We start from the raw sequence: 20,392 nt of genomic DNA on the forward strand, positions 1-20,392 counted from the left end.
GGGGTATGGGGTCTCTGCTGGGCACATCTCCTCCCTCCCTTCGCGAGGCGTGGATGCCCCCGAGGGTTTTTCCTCCACTCTTCGGGTCTGCATCGCCAATGCGTCAGGAGGAAATGTCCTTTTCCCTGGCAAGAGCAGGGCGGGGTGTCCTGGTCGCTGGGAAATGCGTCCCACCGCAGGAAGGGAAGGGCAGAGCTGGCGTGTGCCTTTTCCTCCCAGCGTGTGGTAGGGAGTGCTGCAGAGTGCCAGGGTGAGGGAACTTTGCCGTGCTGGGTAATTTCGTGCACAACTGTGCCCACACAGGAGCTTAGCTCTTGACAGCTGCAGTATAGTAAAGGTTCATAGTGGGATTTGTTCAGGTGAGTAGTTGAGTGCTCACGTTATCAGCTTGGGGAATAACCTTTCACTCTTTTATTGTGTATAAGTTATTGTGTGTAGATATATATATATGTATATATGGAGAGAGAGATCTGCCTAAGTTGATGTTTGCCATGACTGGGAAGGTAGATCTGCCATAAAATGCAGCCTGTGGTGGAGCACTTCTCAAGGTTAAGTGAAGCATAGGTTTTTTAATTCATATGGCATCTCTGTGGATACTTCCTGCTTTCATTTCATTTTTCATTTCTTTGTTTCATTTACAGGAAGCAGAACAGTTTTAAGGAAGGTGAGTGCTGTTAGTTTCACATTCCTTCATTTGCTCGTGAAAGCTTTTTTGGGGCTGTTGTATCACTGTTGGCACTGGGAGGTTTGATGTACCTGCATGTGATGTTTGTCATGAAAGAGCTCTTAACATAATGTGAAACCTTGTTTTTACTTCTCAGGTCTCTAAGTTACCAAATCAGATTGCAAACAGTGAAAATTATCTTAGATCTGTGATGGTCATCCAGTTGGAAAGAAAGGGAAATAGAGTTGGTTTGTGATACCATTGACAAGAATTATTTCTGAGCTTTAATATCCTGAAAGGGACACAGGAGCAGTACCTAATTACAATTACAATTACCTGTGCATTACACAGGGAGAAAAGGCACAGAAATCTTGGCTTTCAAGTTCACACTGGGAAACTGAGGCTTTTAAGTTCATTCTAGGCTCTGGTCCCAAATATCCTAACAGTCCATTCTCCAATTTCCATGTATCACTTCATTCCTGCAGATCTGTTTGCCTATGGTATCTAATGTGTCTCAATTGTTAGTTTTCGTAATATCAATAAGAAAACAAGAAAAAAAATTCCTGACAAAATGCAGAATATCCAGAGGTTTCTTTTAAATGGTCCACTATTGCATTTATGAATTTCAAAACATAAAGACCCATGTTCCACATTACTGAATTCCTGGCAGGAGTTTCACTAGCAAATAGGGACAGTAGTGAGGTAAATAGTGAGAACTTTTAGGTAGTAGTCAGTATGTTTTTGTATTTTATAGCTGTAATATCCTCATGTCTTGTTGCAGCAGCTAGATTACTTTTGCTATTTATCTCATTTGAGATACTTTGCTCATCTTAAATCCATAGTACTCCTCTAACATTTTGAAGTCTTTCTGGGTTACTGCTTTCCAGTGTATGTGCTCAGTGTCAGCTGTCATTTCAGCCTTTCTGAACTGAGGCAATCTATCAGCAAGAAAGTACTTTCAGGAGTTGAGTTAAAACACCAAGTCACAATTTGCTCTGCAGCAGAGGAAATTCTTGTTTATATCTTTCCTATTTTGTACAACTTGAAGCCAGTAAATACAACTGGCATATTCCTACAAAAAGAGCGTGTGTTAGTCTTCATAAACATTGTCTGCTGTGAATTTATTCTATGCTTTCTTTGCCTCTTAAATATCTTATGGTAGTGAAAAAGAGGAAAGCAAATAAAAAATGTAATGAAATTGTAGAAATATATTAAAGAATTGTTTCATCTGCTTGTTTTAAAATCACACTGTCAAACTGCAAAAAGTCAAGCTTGAAGGGATTGAGATTAGGTTAAAAACTTAAGTATTACTGATACTACATTAGTCTTATTTTAGTCAGTTATGTAATCTAAATGTGGTATCAGAGTTAATAGGCTAAGCAAATTACATTAGCAAGTGGATGTATACAATTCCCAGTTTTCTCAGGGTATTCAGCTGAAGCTGAAATATGGGAATATTGCAGGTGGCTGACAAACAAAGCCTTAATGATAGATGTGTTTTGGTAACCAAATTGACCTTCTTAAATTTACTAGGCAGGTGAAGGCTTTTTGCAGTGGCAGTTTAAATATGTACAATGTAAACAGAAGCAAGGTCATTCTTAATAGAAGCAAGACTGATTATTTTGTTGGAGGAAGGCTTTGAAGTGCTGCTGAACAGCTAGTGCAGCTATTATAGGCTTCTCTTTCTTCTTTTAATTTTAAAATTCTGGGAAAAGGGAGCCAAATCAACCTGTCTTTTTCCCAACACTCAATCTGCTTGTGCTCCATGCAGAGCAATGGATCAATAACTTGGTAGGGAGTCTCTCCAGGGAGATACAGTCCCTTGCAAATCAGTGGTTCTTTACATGGGCATGGAGTCCCCACTTGGTGCATAAATCAGCAGCATTTCCCAGCCCTGCCAAGTTGCAGTGGTAGTTTTCATGGAAAATTTACTTTTTCCCCAGTTCACTTTTGTCATTAGGATCTGCACTGTTACCCCATTTTAACAGTCTCAGTTTTATGATACTCTTTTATAATCCTCTCTACACATCTCTATGTACCTTGTTACTGTGATGTGTTCATCCCAAATGGATTCTTTTGAGTGAGTTGCAGTTCCTCTTACAATATTATTTCTCTGACAGATGGTGTCCTCCTTACACATTTGTAATGCTTATTTTCTTCTACGTAAATATGACAAACTCACTATAACCAGAACCATAGTAGTTTTAAAACTCTCTTCCCATATGAAGTTAGTGCTTATTTATCCTCAATTCTGAATATTTAAGCAGCGTGATGCTTGAATTTTTACCAAAACGCTCTTCAGAGCACATGTTCTAAAGGCCTCATCATTTTGTGCAGAGCTGCTTAGACTGCTAAGAAACTTTCAGATAATATTATTGGTAATACATAGATCATTATAGTTGTGAGCCTGAGAGAGAAACCCTTTTGTGGAAGGATGGGCATGCTCTGTGCTAGGAAGCTCCAGTGGTCAAGGAATATGTTGGACATAGAAAGACTCTTGTGTTATTGGTCTCAGCCATCTCCTCATCTTTATCAAATCACAGAATAATCAGAAGAGACCCTTGAGGATCATCCAGTCCAACTCCTGCCCTGCACAGACACCCCTGACAATCACACCCTGTGCTGAGAGCATTGGCCAAACACCTCTGGAGCTCTGTCAGCCTTGGGGCTGTGACACTGCCCTGGGGAGCCTGTTAAGCCATCTTAAGCTATTTCCTGTTATTTTTTCTGCATGATGCTGAGAAACACATAGTTCTGCAAATTTGCAGCCTATTGCTGACCCAAGGATTGATTGTTCTTTAGAAAAAGCATTTCTCACTAATCATCAATGTGCTTTGTAACCTCTGGAGGAAAGCAATACAGAAGATGACTAAGCTTTTCTCTTGTGTATATTTCTTTGGGCTGAAGTACTCTTATTACATACACTAAGACAGAATTCCATATCGTAGGTATAAAAATCTCATCATTCAGAATTTGACAGTAATAGCAAGTAGTGCAGGAGCATTAACTACCCAGAACTTAGATAACCTCTACCACCTAATTCTTAGGTGCTCTGAACTGTACATATATTTAATGGATTTTCTTTTGTCAGGAGTTTGACTTTGAAAAGGTCTTCTAGTGTTAAATATATAGGCAAAAAACAGCAACAGTGATCTCTAAATTTGGGTACTCTTGTCAGTTTCTGTCCATTTCCCTTTGAAATTGAAGTTCATCATGTGAATATCTCCACGTTTATCAGTCTGGTGTGAACAGGATTTCGTGTGGAGTCAGTATAGTATTTATACTCTTACTCTGTTAAGAAGACTTACATGAAAGAATAACACATACTACTTTTTGCCCCACAGTTCTCCTTGTGGCTGCTGGTTTGAATCTACAAACCAAATTGGAATTGGAAGAGGATAAATTTAGCTGATCTGTAAATCACCAGATCTTTGTGCAGTCTGGCAGAATGGCTGACAGTCCAAACTGTGATTTGAAATCTCTGAGTCCACTTCAGCTGTTTGAAAGAGTCACTGAACAAGGAGAGAAAGTCAGAGCACTGAAAGCAGGAAAAGCACCAAAGGTATTTCCATTTCAAGTTTTTGAACCTATTCTCTTTCAGTTTACATCTGTCTTTGAGTGCTGAAGAATCTGATTGTTCTGAGATCTGTTTTGTATTGCAGTAAGAAAAACTTGTTAAAAATGATTTCTATCCGTTCTGTGAAGTGTGGACATACCTGGAGCAGGGTAGTCACTAGCAAGAGCAAAATTGTTACTCAGGAAGCAAGAACAGGTCATAGACTTAGAAATCTGCTTCAGCCAGTTGCCATGCTATGTGACAGGATCCAAGGTATTTGGTTTTCAAGTCAATTTATATCACTTTTATTCTTCCCTGGGTTTAGATGCTTCATGAAAATCTTTTTCTCCAGGCATTATTGTACACAATAGCAAATATGTCTTCCTGTAACTGTACTGAGAGTCCCTGCTTAATCTCCCTTAAATAATTTAGTAATTTGCCATTAATTTCAAGTTCCCTATTCTGTCATCACTCTGTTGGCAGAGAGAGCTCAGTTTTAATATGGGTTCTCTTAGTGTGTTGCCTATGGGAGTAAGCCTTGAGAACTGGGAGTTGAATAAAGTGTTGCTCTATTTATTGCTTGCATGAGATTCTACAGTAGCTTTGTATTAGAAAGGTCATAACCATAACTCATTATTCCAGTTTGTCTTCAAGTCTGGCAGTGAATTGTAATGAATAAATTATTTTCAAGTCACTAAAAACATTGTGAAGTAAATTAGATAATTTATGTGTCGTAGAAGTTTGTGCTTAAAATGTTAAGCTTGTTATTCCTCTGAAAAGCAAGCAAGTTTTTTTTTCCTTAGGCAGGAATTGAAAAGCAAGACAGAGGTGCTTTAAATATCTTGGCAATGGTGATGCTTTATATTCTGATGATTAGGTGTTTGCTTTTCTTTTATATTTGGCATTGATGCTGAGAGCATTTAGGTAAAGGCTTACAGTTTATGAATGATGCAATTCAAGTCAAAGCATGGATGCAGGATTTTTAGAGGATGGGACATTAATTTGTCTATTTTAAGTATGTTAAGTCAAACTGTTTTTTTCCTTTATTCAGGATGAAATTGATGCAGCAGTGAGGATGCTACTGTCATTAAAATTGTCATATAAAACAGCAACAGGACAAGATTATCAGGCAGGCTTGCCTCCAAAAGATCTTGTGTTGATAAACAATGGCACAGCTAAAGAAGAGGACGAGGATTTGGTGGATCCCTGGAATGTGCAGACATCAAATGCTAAGGGCGTGGATTATGACAAGCTCATAGGTATAACTCTTCCTTCACAGCTACTGAGGAATTTATGTAAAGTGATCCTAATGACCACAGATCAAAATCATCCTAGGGAACATGTCTAATCTTAGCCTTCCTAAATCTAAAGAATTTGCTGTAGGAGTTTCAAATATCCCAGGTGGGAATTTCCTATGGAAGACTTAAATACTTTGCAAAGAACTTTCAGTTCAAAATGAAAGTTTTCATCGTGGTTTGGTTTTTGGCATAAGAACTGTTGTTAGAAGTCATGTTAATGATGACACTGGGACTGAGTATCTGCATCTTCAGTGGCTGTGATGCAGAACAGCTAGAGCCTAGAACATTTTGGCCAGTCTGTAGGATTCTTCCTACCATCTCTCCGCATTCCTTATGAATTAGGAAGGACAGGAATGATCCCAAACATCTTCAGGGAAATGATGAAGTCAGAAAGAGAGAAATATGCAAAGAAAAATATAGGTCAGTGAGGGAGAAGGAAAAAATACAATCATTAGAATCTAGAAGTGGTCAAGATCTCTCATCATCTTGTTGCTTGTGTAGGACTTATGGAGCTGTTTTATTTTCTTGAGGGGGAGATTCCAAGTCTTTTAGAAAAGGAAGAAGAGTAGAATACTTGTGTTGGCACAATCTCAAGATCTTTCTGAGAATGACTAGCATGACTTCACTGTCAATCAATTCATGCCCTTTGTTCCAGTGACTCTGTGTGTGTGTGTATGACCTTTTGAGTGGTGGGTCTTTCCCAAAGTGGTGGATTAGCCTGAAGGTTTTTGATTTACAGTATTCTCAGGTTGGGGAATGTGGTGAATGAGTCATTTTGTTTGTTCTAAGTGATGTGTTGGAAATTTTTCAGAGGAAGGAAGGGAAGCAGTTGCTACTTGTTATTGATAAACATCATACTCTTTCTTTCCTTTTTAAAAACAATAATAATAAGTCTTGTCCAAAAACTTAACATTTGATAGCTCCTCCCATAAAGGTAATTTTTATGCCACCTGGAATCTGTTTATTTACTAGTGGCAGCAGAGAAAATTGCCAGTGTGCTTGTGTTTAATCAAATACAGAGGAAATGAAAGTGCTAAAAACACTTCTAATTGAGAGATCTTCTCAAATGGTTGTCCTAGATGTGCACTTAAGTGTATATTAACACAACAAAACAGCCTGAAGATACTCTGGGGAGAAAGGTTTTGTTAGCTAAGTGCTAGATGTGAACATCCCTAGAAATGTGTTTGTTTGAGCATAAGCAAAGAGCAGTGAGAAAGAGCTTTGCATGCAGTAAGCTGAATATTGCAAGTGATGCAAAATGGTTGAAGCTGGTGAGCATATTTGCAGGTCATCTAGTCAGGTCCTCTCCTCAAAGCAGGGCTGGCTGGAGCAGCTTGCTCAGGACCTTGTCCAGTAGGGTATTTTTTATCTCCAAAATGGAGATCCTATGACCTTGCTGGGCAGCACATTTCAGTATTTGGCCATGTGCACAGTATGCAGGCTTTTTGTACATTTAAATGGAATTTCCTCTTTTTGTCCATGTCCTTCTTATGCTGGAGCCCAGAACTTGTCCCAGTGCTCCAGATGTCTCCTCAGTGCTTAATACAGGGACAGGATCACCCTTGACATTTGCCAGCACTGTCCCTAGTGCAGCCTCTAAGGTCTTTGACCACCCAACACCACAGAAGTGCATTACTGCCTTATATTCAATTCCTTGTCTGTCAGGACCCTGAGATCTTTCTGCTTTCCAGCCAGTTGGCCCTTTACCTGTACCAGTGTACAGTTATTCCTACCCAAGTTCAGGACTTTGCATTCCCTTTTGTGGGACTTCACGAGATTCTTATCAGCCCATTTCTCCAGCCTGCTGAGGTCCCTGTGAATGGCACCACAGCCATCTATTGTGTCAGCCACCCCTCCCAGGGTTGTTTTGTCTGAGAACTTGCTGAGGCTGTACTCTGGGCTCCAGCTGGGCTGTGTGCTGCTGGTCACAACCCTTTGAGCTTGACAGTTCAGCCAGTTTTCAGTTCACCTTACAGTCTACTTACCTAGTCCAGACTTCATCAATTACCTACAAGAATGAGACAGTGTCAAAAGCCTTACTAAAGCTGAGAGAAACAATATTCACTGTTCATGCCTCAGCTCCTAGTCATATCATCACAGAAGCCTATTAAGTTGGTCTGTCATGATTTCCAATTCATAAATCCATGCTGACTACTCCCAGTCACCTTCACGTCTTTAATAATGTTTGGGAATGGTTTCCAGGATTACTTGTTTCATCACATGCCCAAAGGTTGAGGTAAGGCTGACTGGCCTGTAGTTCCACAATTCCTCCTTCTAGCCCTTCTTCAAGGTAGGGGTAGCATTTATTTTCTTCCAGCCTCCAGGAACTTTTCCCAGTTGTTATGACTGTTCAAAGATCATCGAGGCTGACCTGGTCTGTAAAGCTACTGCATAACAAATAGTAGGGTATTAATTTTCTTTATGCAGATATAGCAGGGCACTGGCAAAGAGGAAAAGTACACAGAGAATTTTCAGCTAATGTAAATATGCCTTGGAAAATGGCAGCTCTCAGGGCTTATTATGTACAGTGAGTTGAAAAATATGCCTTTTGGTAAAAGCTGCAACACTAGAGATGAAAAGCACACTAGGAATTTTTTTAAAGCTTGTTAAGGAGTGGAGACTGTGTCCTTGTCAGAAACTGTTTAGGAAGGCTCTGAATATAGAGCCTAAAATGTTTTGAATGTTCAAATAGGAGGAAATAGGTAGGGGAAAATTATCCCATTTTTTAATAGGAAATATGAAGATGGGCAAAGAAAAGGGAGTTGTGCAGTCTGTGAATGTTTAATAAAGATACTTAGGCATTTCCAGTGAAGTGTTCTGTATGTCTGAGAGCTTTTAATCACTTCCTATGGCAGTACATAAATATTTCTAGGGTGTTTAGTCCCAGTTAATCTGGGACATTCTCATATTTTATGTTTCTGTAAGATTAGCCTCTTACCAGTTGCTATTGTTGTGCTGAATCAAACATTTTCATGCTCATTTGGTCTCTTTTTAGCCTTCATCCAGATATAATTAGTTTGCCATTTAGTAGCACATGTTATTTGATGAGCAGAATTTCATTCTGTAATTAAGGCTTGCTTGGGACAAGCAGATGTGGCAACACTCTGAAAACATATGGGTTAAAGTGATCTTTGCTGAACTGTGTACCAGCATTTCTCTTTTTAAGTGGCATTTATTTTAATGTTTCAGTGCATGGGCCCAGTGCTTCCCTTTTATGATGTCCTGCTTGATTCACCTAGAGGGGATGAAGAGTTGTAAGCAGGAACTTGTTTCCCATTGGGTAATGGTGTAGACACCATGCTGAGTGGTGTGGTTAACACATCTGAAGGACAGGATGCTATCCAGAGGGACCTGGACAAATTGTGTCCTGGGCTGCATCAAAACCAGCATGACCAGCAGGTCCAGGGGGTGATTCTGCCCCTCTCTCATGAGACTCCAGTGTGGGTTCCTGATTTTTGTTTGTGAAAAGTTTTCAGTGAATAGTTTATGTAACAAAATGAAAAAACAATTCACGTAACAAACACATGTCCCCGTTTTCTGCCAGAGGATAGAAGAGGAACTTCCTGTACTCGGGGCTTCTCAGCAGCCTGTGGGTCCAGGGTACGTGTTGGTCTGATTTCTTCTGTCCCATCCCTCAAAAATACCTTGGGAGCACTGCAGTCCCAATGATTAGGATAACCATAATTCTAAACAGTCTTTTTTGAGCTATATGCAAAGCCCAAGTGGATTAAAAAGAGTCTCCATGCTGTGCTTTGAGAGCCTGTGCTGCAAAAGGGTGGAAGACCTCTTTCCTTTCCCTTTTCTGTGGAAGAAATTAATTGTGTCATGTAATCAGCCCAGAGTGTCTGAATATTTGGCTTTTCAAGTTCCATCAGGGTGCTTAATGTTCCTTGCTGCCTCTGCAGGTTAATTTTCTTCATAAAATGAGTTGCATACCCAAGGCAGTACATTGGGTAACCAGCATATATAGAGAGCTCTCCCTCTAGTTGGAACCATTCTTTGTGGTCCAGTGGTGTAAACTGTTACACTGTCCAGTGGAATGATTATCTCCTACTACAGCTCAGAAGACCTAAAGTGCTTCTCCCATAGAATCATAGAATCAGCCAGGTTGGAAAAGACCTCCAAGATCATCAAGTCCAACCTAGTACCATGGGTACTAGGCCATGGCACTAAGTGCCACATCCAGTCTTAGCTTGAAAACCTCCAGGGATGGGGAATCCACCACCTCCCTGGGCAGCACATTCCAATGCCTGAGCACTCTCTCTGTAAAAAATCTCTTCCTAATATCCAACCTAACCCTCCCCTGGCAGAGCTTGAGTCTGTGCCCTCTTGTCCTGCTGCTGGTTGCCTGGGAGAAGAGCCCAACCCCCACCTGACTCCAACCTCCTGTCAGGGAGTTGCAGAGGGTGATAAGGTCTCCCCTGAGCTTCCTCTTCTCCAGGCTGAACAGCCCCAGCTCCCTCAGCCTCTCCTCATGGCACTTGTGCTCCAGTCCCTTCACCAGCCTCGTTGCTCTTCTCTGGACCTGCTCCAGCACCTCAATATCCTTCCTGAACTGAGTGAACATGTGTCTTATAACCATGGAATTTGCCAGTGTATTCTCTATTAAGGTAGTTGGAATAGATGGATCTGGGTGTTTTCCACATATAAGATGCATCTTTATGTCCAGAGTCTCTGTTTTCTTCTCTTGAATCCTTTTGGCATTTCCAGGAATTATTGGTACAATGCTGAATAATTCTAATGTTGAATAGAGCAGGATAGTAGAGAAGAATTGATTCTTGTATAGATTTTTTTCTGTCAAGTCCAAATCGTGGAGCATTAACCTGCTTATTAGGATCCAGGACTTATTAGGAATGGGGAAAATGCTGCGATTTCACTCTTATCACAACATTTCCTAAACCACCTCACTTGATTGCCATGATGCACTGCCATTATGCACTACCTTTTCAAGCCTCTTGAGGGGAGCAGTGTCTGTAGTCACATGCATATTAAAGAAGAATTAAGTTTCCAGAAGAGTATTTGGGGTTGTAAAGTGAAACACAATGTGGTCTGAGGGCAGAAAATGTAGATATCAAGAGAGAAACATTCAGAGCCTCATAGCCACTTCTATCCTATGGCTTAGAGAGGCCAAGTTATTGACCTAAATATGCTTATTTGGCATGGCTTTTTTTTTTTGTTTGTTTGGAATATCAGTACTTCTGTTGTAAGGAGATTGCAATTGTAAGTCATGGATGGAGCAATGCTACATGTTGTGAATGAGCTGAGTCTCCTAGCATAGAGTTAGCACCAGAGATGACTGCTGAGACTTTAGGCAAGAATCAGGAAAATCTAGCCAGTTTACCTGAGACTTAAAGTAGGAGATGTCTTTTTAAATCTAGCCTGCATTGGTATGTTCTTGATAATCCAATATCTGGTTGTAGCTGTGTTATGCTTATTTTATGGGGATTTTTAACTCATTTTCTGATTATAGTTCGGTTTGGCAGCAGTAAAATCGACACAGATCTGATCAATCGAATAGAAAGAGCTACTGGGAAAAGACCTCACCACTTTCTACGCAGAGGAATCTTTTTTTCTCACAGGTGAGAGTTTTTCTTGTAGAAAAATTCAGAAAAGTCCTATTTGATAGACTTTCTTTGAGCATTATTGGGAGAAGCCTATGACTAACAAATAACCATGTTCTCTTGTACCAAGGCAAACCATCTGAAATTAGCAGTCACTGCCACATCTGGCAACATCTGAAACTCTTGAATGCTTCTGATAGGTCCTCACTAATCCCAAACTGAAGAAATGTGCACAGTGTTTGCTTTGTACAGGTTCATTTTGACTGTACATTAGCAGCCAGAGGCAGTGGCCTAGCAGAGAACTCCAGACCTCATGTGGTGCCACTGCTGATTTCAGCAAAGGTCCACATGGTCTGTGGACCTGTGCATCTGTATTGTTGCATAGAAAAGGCTCAGGGAATGATCTTAGGCATCTACACTGTTTAATTGTCAGCACAGAGCAGCTTTTGGCCTGTGGTAGCTACCACATTTGAGCTAAGTGCATGATGCAGGGCACAGCCTCCACCAGAGGCCAGCTAAGTTGACTCTATTTGAGAAATGATTCCTAGCTGTTTTACTAGGCCTTAGAGATTAAGTAATTTTAATAGTTACACAATTTTTAATTTCAATATTAAATTTTAACTTTCATTTTTATTTGAGGGGCTTTTTTCCCCTCTGTTGGAGACTGAAGGAGACTGTTTTTCTTCAGTTAAAGAATCAACAAATGAACCTTTTTTATTTCTAGGCCACTTGACATGCTATATTTTATTTATAAATACATTTGGCTTTAAAAGCACTCCAGTTTTGAATAGAAGCTTTTTGCTAAGGATGTTTCTTCCTGAAGAGTTGTATCATGTTTTCTCTGGGTTTTTTTGTAGAGATATGGACCAAATCCTCGATGCTTATGAAAATAAGAAGTCCTTTTACCTTTATACAGGCAGAGGACCATCCTCTCAGGCAATGCATGTTGGTCATCTTATCCCATTCCTGTTCACAAAGTAAGCTATTTCTACCATTTCTATTAATTTTTACAAAGGAAACATTGAGCATGATTTATGAAACTGCCAAAATGATACATTGCAAAGAGTTCTCAGTATGTGAGGTGAATATTAATGAACTTAATTCAGTCTTACCTTCTCACTAAGATGATCATAATCCCTGTATCACCATAAAGAGCTTTTCCTTGCTCCCTTTGCCCTGTGGCACTCCTCAGGATTTTTGCTGTTCTTAAAAATGAGTTTGTGATGAGACTCAGTGACATTACTCTCTAACACAGTCCCTGCAGCTGCAGGACACAGACATTGGGCCCAGAAAGCTAAAGCCTCTTTGAATTCTGGTTCCCTTGCAACACACATACAGGAAAAAAATGTGTGAATCTTTTCTGCAGGTATTTGTCATTATAATCTGTATAAAAAATGTTTTCTCTGCTCACATAAACATAACTACATGTGCATCCAAAGAAAAGAGAAACAAACCTCTTCATATGCTTTTGTTTAAATATGCAAAACTCTTTTAGCTTCATGACTTGCATCTTCATTTTAGCTTACTTGGAGATAAAATCTTTCTGCTTCTCTTAGGTGGCTGCAAGAAGTATTTGATGTTCCCTTAGTTATACAGTTAACTGATGATGAGAAATACCTTTGGAAGGACATGACAATTGAGAAGGCATATGAGTATGCTAAAGAAAATGCAAAGGACATCATTGCATGTGGGTTTGACGTCAATAAAACCTTTATATTTTCAGATTTAGACTACTTAGGGTAAGTATATATTTCTCTAGGGCATTGTAATGAAAAAAAGGGTCTGTATCTTCACTCCAGCTTTGACAGCCAGGAATGTTTTAATATATGTATCTAAATTTGAAAGCTTCAAGACAAGCTTTATAACACTTCAAATAGAAACATTATTTTTGCTGCTGTCTAGTTTTTGATAGATACTATTGTCATTCTCATGTATAACATATAAGCAAATATTTGTGTGTGCAATGCTTAAATTGTGGAAAATGTATTAAACTAGATTCAGTGTAAAAATACCTAAACCACCAAGAAACCTCCAGACTGATTTAAGAGGGTATCAAAATCTTTCAGATGTGTTTATCCTTTATCTGCATTAACAGATTTGTAGCAACTTGTGATTAATTGCTTTAATAACATAGCGTGAATGGTTATTGAGTAAAGTTTAAAGATTTAAGAAGAAGAAATTGCTAGTGAAACAGCCATCCCAGAAGGAAGAAGTTTTATGGCAAGAGTTGAGAAATGAATCTGTGGGTTTGGTTCTTCCATGTGGGGCAATGAGCTTCCTTAAAGATGAGAGAATTTATGTTTTAGAGATGAACTGGGTAACATACAGCAGTGGAATGTGGAGCCTACAAAGAGGTTTTACCTCCTTTCACTCCTGACTTTCCTGTCTTAGCAAAGTTTCATTAACACAGATCTGCTCTGTGGCTGAACAAGGACAGGTCAGAACTGCTGTTTCTTTTGCTTCAGCTCCTCAGCAGAAGTAAATAAGAAGTTGCTGAGCTGTTTGTAATTTGGAAATGTTGCTGCTGTGTTTAGTGACAGAGAAAGTCCAACCAGGGAACTTGTACTGTAGAAAATTAGAATCTGGAGGATGGGAGCTACTATTCCTTCAGACAACAGCAGTGTCCTGTATGGGATACACACTGGAGATACCGGGAAACACAAAACATGATCCATTTAGGTTGCCTGAGTTCACAGAGAAGCATAAGGATAAGTAAACTTCAGGCTGTGTGAGGCATTTTGGCACCGATTCCAGATCAAAATATTTCAGGGTTTGGACAGTTACTTGTGAAAACAAATGTTTGTAATAAATGTTGGGGGAAGGGAAGAATAAATGAAACTTTCAAGGCATAAAATTCCTGTTTTTAAATAATTCTCTGGTTAGCAATGGGTCACAAAAAGTGTGAAACAGTGAGAATTAATCCTGCAGGGTTTTTTTGGCATTCTCAGCTTTTGTAGTGAAACCTTCTACCTACATTTTTCTGCTCTTCTCATTGTATTTTTCCACTTGTTTTGTTTTTCCTCACAGGACAAGTTCCGGATTCTACAAAAACATTGTCAGAGTTCAGAAACATGTGACATTTAACCAAGTGAAAGGAATCTTTGGCTTCACAGACAGCGACTGCATTGGTAGGAACTCATATGAGTTACGAGAAACAATGCTTTGCTTTCACTTTCGATGGGACTGTTTTAAGGAGTAGCTTAAAGAGATTAGCATCTGCCACTAGTGCAACAGACAGAAGGAGCAGGAATATCATGTTTCCAGGCTGATTCTGATTCTAGAATGTTGTTGTGTTTTTCTTCAGCATAGAAAACACTGAGATCTTTGAGGTCACAGCTTGCCTTTTCCGTTAGTTTCTGTGTCAGTTGAAGGTTTGTTGACATCACAGAAGGTAAAGATGAACTAGTGTCCTCAGATAAGGCAACATTGCTTGATAAAAGGAAGTTGGGGAAGTTGGGGCTGTTGAGCCTGGAGACGAGAAGACTGCATGGAGACCTCAGAGCAACTTCTCAATATCTGAAGGTCATACAAGGAGCTGGAGAGGGACTCTGTGTTAGGAACTGCAGTGATAGGAAAAGGGGTCATGTGTTCAAACTGAAGGAGGGGAAGTCTAGGCTGGATGTGAGAGAAATGATTTTTACTGTGAGGGTGGTGAGACACTGTCCCAGGTTGCCCAGGGAGGCTGTGGCTGCCCCAACCCTGGCAGTGTTAAAGGCCAGGCTGGATGAGCCTTGAGCAACTTGATCTGGTGAGGAGATGTCCCTGCCTAGGGCAGGGAGTTGAGACTATATGATCTGTAAGGTCCATTCCGACCCCTTAAATTCTATGAAAAGTAGATCTTGGTCTTCAGCTGAGTATCTGGATGGTTCACTTGTGCATTTTACATCTTTCAACAAGTTCCATTTCTCATTGCTTACATTGTTTAACTCTTCCAAACATATTGTTTTCTAGGTAAGATCAGTTTTCCTGCTATTCAAGCTGCTCCATCCTTCAGTTCATCATTTCCACAGATCTTTAATGGCAAGGAGAACATTCAGTGTCTGATCCCATGTGCTATTGATCAGGTAAGAAAATCAGTGTTACTTCATTTGGTTTTCATGGATTAGGTTTTGCAATGTACCATTCAAACTTCATGTTGGTGTCTCAAAACATCTGTAAGACATTCCTGCAAGCACCTTTCTGGGGCAGAGGCTGGAAGAGCTGAAAGGTGAAAAGATGAAGGCTTAACCCAGCAATCATGTATTCAAGTATTACTCCATTTTGCCAGTCTTGGATCTGTCTTGATCTCAACACAGTTCACACTGAGCTGCCATCTATCTGAGCAAAGAGAGTAACATCTATGCCAAAGCATCCTGACATGGGGTAGGAAGAAACTTTTGGCCATCTCCATGGTAACTAGGATAAGCTGGAATGAGCTCAACTTGCAGGAAAAGAGATTTCTGTTGAACCAAGAGGCAAAAAACCCCCTTCTATCAGTAAGAATAAAGACACATTGAAATAGTTTGCCAGAAAGGCTGCAGAACTTAGCAGTTCAGATCTATAGAGAGAGCTGGAAGAACATCAGGTACAAATGACAGCAGTAGGGTCTTTACATAATTGTTGTTTCTAGGAATCAAATCATACACTATCTGTACTTTAGCTATTTTAGTCACAGGGAATAGTCACTGGAAGATAATGTGATTGTATTCATCAGCCACAATATTACATAGTAATATTATTGCAGTTGGTTTAAGTCACATTATCAGCACAGCACTTGATCACAGATTTAGTTCAGCTTCTGTGCTGGTTGTTCAAATGCTTTGGGAGAAAGTTTGCATCTTGAGCTGCTTCCATCTCGCATACTAAGCATAGTTTTCACAACTATTTGAATCATGGAAAGCTTTGTAAATGTGCCTATTAATTAAGGGAATCAGAGAGTACAACAAAATTGGAAATGGGGCAAAAAAGGGATTTTGTTTGTTGTTCCTCTGGGTGAACTGGGTCAGAAGTAGGTTCTGGAACATTTCATGGTTTGTTTTGTTTGGGGGGTTTGGGGGTTTTTTACACCACGTCTTAAGGCATGAACAAGTCAGCACTAATCAGCTTTTAAATCATATTTTTCAACTTTATTCTCTGCTTATATTGATGGTTGTTTTAGGATCCTTATTTCAGAATGACCCGGGATGTAGCACCTAGAATTGGACAGCCTAAACCAGCCTTGCTGCACTCAGTCTTCTTCCCAGCCCTACAAGGAGCACAGACCAAAATGAGTGCTAGTGACCCAAACTCCTCCATCTTCCTCACTGATACCCCCAAACAAATCAAGACAAAGGTAAGAACCTGCAAAACCTGATAGCATGAATCTAAGATCATCAAGTCCAACCATTAACCTGTCACTGCTGGAACCCCTAAACCCTAAACCAGATCCTCCAGTGTCGGATCCAGATGCCTCTTAAACACTTCCAGGCATGGTGACTCCACCACCTCCCTGGGCAATATCCCAGTGCTCAAACACCCTCACAGGGAAAACACTTTTTGTACATCTAATCTGACTCTGCCCTGTCTCAGCTCAAGGCCATTCCCTCTAGTCCTCTCCCTGCAGCCATAGCAGGACAGACATCTCCCACCTCCCTCCAACTCTGTCAGGGAGTTTTCCAGGTCTTTTCTGCCCTCATTGCCCTCAGCTGGACTTGCTCCAGCACCTCAATGTTCTTGTTTAAGTGAGGGGCACAAAACTGAGCACAGCACTGAGGTGTGACCTCCCCAGTGCTCAGTCCAGGGGGATGACACTGCCCTGGTCCTGCTGCCACACTCTGCTTGCAGCCAGGACAAGACACCCTTGGCCTTCTTGACCACCTGTGGCTTTGTAACAACGAAGCTTTGTAACAAAAAGGAGTGGTGGCCATAGAATCATTAAGGTTGAAAAAAGACCCTTAAGATCATAGAGTTCAACCGTAAACCTAACATTACTGAGTCCACCACTAAACCATGTCTCTAGGTACCATATAAATATAGTCTCCAGTTTCAGCAAAAAAAGTTCTGCAGAGGTTGGCCCATAGCTCCTAGAGACCTGGTCTAGTGGGAGGTGTCCCTGCCTAGGGCAGGAGGTTAGAACTAGATGATCTCTAAGATCCATTCCAACCCCTTCACATACTATGGTACAACACTCCCTGCCTGACACTCCCTTGATATCCTCATCACAACAACAGGTTGCATAGCTCTACCTTCAATAGTCCTCATGATTACACTAGTTTTTCAGTGTTTCCTTTGACCATACCTGAATCCTTTTTCCTGTACCTTTCATGGCAAAGCATCGGAATTGACCGAGTTATGCTAATGTAGCTCTACTATCAAATACAATCTTTTGCCTTTTCAGCAAGTCTTAACAGTACAGACATTAGCTGGGATAATGAACAAAACATTGTGTTTGTTTTTCTGCAGTCTGCAGAGCAGTGGTGTAGGAATCAGAGCTGTGGAGGCTCATGCTGTTAACGTAAATATTATGTTGCCATAGTTTTGAAATCTGACAGGCCATGATGTAAGTCTGATAAACAGCTCTTTCTCTGGACTTCCTCTCCATGCTGGGAACACCAAACATTTCACAGTGTCAGTTACAACACAGGTCAGACCTTTCCTGCTGCTTGGGAATCTACTGCTGCCAATTCACACATAAATATTATGCTGAATTTCACGTCGGTTTTAGAAGGGGCATTTTCTCCTATCTGAGTATATTCCTAGTGCCTTTCCAAGTTCAAAGGCAGATCCCACTTATCTGGTGTCAGATGATTTAGTTTGGCAAATGTTCATCCATGTTGTGGTATTTAAAGGATATGAAAATAAGTCTTTGGAAAAGGATTTACAGACATGATACCCAGACATGAAATAACAGTCAAAACAGCGAAAAAAGATATGTGTTCTTTCTGCTTGGCAGGCTTGGATTCATTCCCTTACAGCTGACAAACCCATGTATAGATCAGATTTTTCTTCAGCCATCACAAAATGATTCATTATCTTTCATAGAAACTGATTCAACAGTGTTGTCTTGGAATTGGAATCCTTCATGTGTTTGGATTATAATTCCAGTTTCTTTATACAGTTACAGAGTTGCTTTTATAAAAAATAAGCTGTAATTTCAGAATAGAGAATACATGGTTAATGGCAACATTGCTGATGTTCTTCCATGTTTCTTTCCAGGCAAGTAGCCTGTAATCTGCAAAGAGATCCAAGAGGCTTCATGTCCAGTTCATAACTCCTAATTCTTCTGTCTTTAAACTACTGCAAAAATAACAAAATAATTCTAGCTGCTTGTAATATAAAAGCTATGAAGAAAAATCCTTAACATGATGTAAAGTATTGAGGAATGGAGGACAAACTGAGATTTATTTCAGCTGCTGAAACAAGTCTTTATGAAAATAGAGCTTGAGTGAAAGACCAAGTATTATTATGGCCAATAAATAAAAAAGCAGGGTAGGAAAGGTGACCTCTGGTGATGGGTGAAAGGTAAAAGGAGAGTGCTACTGCTGCACAAAAGAACTTAGTGCTTTTCAGATTACTAGTACATTGCTAAGTAATGAGGTTCAAAAATCACAGGTAATAGAAGATGAAAAATTAGTATTGGGAAAGGCTGAGAAGCTTCTGGGAAATCCAGGGAGATGAATGGCAACATTTTAATAAACTATCTTTATTCCACCTGTCACTAGCAAATTACAGCTCAATTACTTGTTTGTTTTCCTAGAAAGTGTTACTCAGGGTCTATATTTGTGGGATTTGGGGAAATTGAGGGAAAAGGTCAGTGCATCACTATAGATAAGTCATTGAAACCCTCAGTCAATGAGGAGGTGCCAGAACATGTTAAAAAAATGAGATTAATCTAGCCAGTCAATGAGGAGGTGCCACATGTTTTTACCACATGTTAAAAAAATGAGATTAATCTAGGAAACATTTGGTATAAAACAACAATGTGCCTTCACTTGGTGTATTTTATTCAATCCCTCACACCTCAGTAAGAAGACAGAGGGATGAGGAAAGTAGGAAAAATTTCATACAAACTGACAAAATCCAGTAAGGAGAGAGAGGTCAGTGCAAAGTAATATTAAAAATGTTAGTTTTGCAGATGCTGAAATAGCTATTCAGGCTGCCTCTCAGTATAAGAATAGATGTCATGTGGCAGATGACAGTTCATTTTTTCAGATATTCATCAGTGCATCATTTTTGATTCTAACTCATTGCCACAAGGCATCATCTGTAGCATGGTGGTTAGAGAGATGCAGAAAAGCACTAGACAGGCCTACAGATAGAGAAAATGTTCATCAGTTGTAAATATATAACAGCTCCTAGATACCAGAACTAAAAAAAAAAATACTTCATATGCAAATGTGTCACTTGGCAGGTTGATTATGGTATCTCAAGATACAAGAGCCAAATGAAAGCTCAGCATATGGTTCAGAAATACTTGTCTTCCTCCTCTTAGCAATTTATTTTCTTTAAATTTGTGGGAAGATTAGCATCCTCAGAGAATTCAGCATATGTATTAATGTTTAAAATAGGCTGGTGGATCCTGAATTTGCTGGGAATGGAATTAGCAAGTACATCTGTTCACCAGTGCAGTTCATCTGCCTGTAGGAAACTGTGCTTAAAACGAGGGGGAGGATGTCAGCAAGCATTAGACTGAACACTTGGGCATTGGTCTGATTTTAGGCATTCTAGACAGACTTTTGTAATCTTTAACTTTGCTTTCTCTTGCTTTCTTTTTCTCTGAAAAGAGGAAATTCAGTGCTCTCTAGGATTTCTCTAGAATTTTCCATGCCTTCTTGACGAAGTAAATAACTTTTTTTTTCCTTACATTTCCTGTAAGCACAAATTCTCTCCAACAAACAACAGCTTCAGCAAAAGGGATTTTAAACATTATCATTGACTCTTGGGTGGACTATTTTTAATTCTCACTTCATTTTCATTCTGACTGTGCAGCCTGAGGAGTATGTGTAGAGCCATTTTCCCCTGCTGAGTTTGATGACCTCCTTTTGAGGCTCTGTATTAACTTGTCCCACTCGTCCTTCATCTAGTCCTTAATATAGAATTTGGAGGATCATGGAACACCTCTGTTTACAGTAAAGCAATCCAGAATTGAGTAGAAGTTATGGCATAACGTAGTTCTGTTGTTTCAGATTAACAAACATGCCTTCTCGGGGGGCAGAGACACTATAGAAGAGCACAGGAAGTATGGAGGAAACTGTGATGTTGATGTGTCTATTATGTACCTGACTTTCTTCCTGGAAGATGATGCCAGGCTTGAACAACTGAAGCAGGTAAGGAGCCAAATTGAAGATAGCATTAT

The 20,392-nt window shown here is 39.9% G+C and overlaps 1 protein-coding gene across 1 annotated transcript in view; it reads left to right on the plus strand.

Annotated features, from left to right (window-relative positions):
* The first annotated feature begins 4,005 nt into the window (after nt 1-4,005).
* Nucleotides 4,006-20,392, plus strand: part of WARS (tryptophanyl-tRNA synthetase) — a 19,393-nt gene continuing 3,006 nt past the window's right edge. The window contains exons 1-9 of the mRNA XM_009072925.1: nt 4,006-4,226; nt 5,272-5,479; nt 10,989-11,097; nt 11,937-12,056; nt 12,636-12,818; nt 14,107-14,207; nt 15,031-15,143; nt 16,217-16,390; nt 20,223-20,363. Coding sequence (XP_009071173.1) covers nt 4,113-4,226; nt 5,272-5,479; nt 10,989-11,097; nt 11,937-12,056; nt 12,636-12,818; nt 14,107-14,207; nt 15,031-15,143; nt 16,217-16,390; nt 20,223-20,363 — 1,263 coding nt within the window. The 5' untranslated portion in view covers nt 4,006-4,112. The remainder of the gene's footprint in view (nt 4,227-5,271; nt 5,480-10,988; nt 11,098-11,936; nt 12,057-12,635; nt 12,819-14,106; nt 14,208-15,030; nt 15,144-16,216; nt 16,391-20,222; nt 20,364-20,392) is intronic.

Source organism: Acanthisitta chloris, unplaced genomic scaffold (assembly GCF_000695815.1).
Source record: "Acanthisitta chloris isolate BGI_N310 unplaced genomic scaffold, ASM69581v1 scaffold2504, whole genome shotgun sequence".
Lineage (NCBI taxonomy): Eukaryota > Metazoa > Chordata > Aves > Passeriformes > Acanthisittidae > Acanthisitta > Acanthisitta chloris.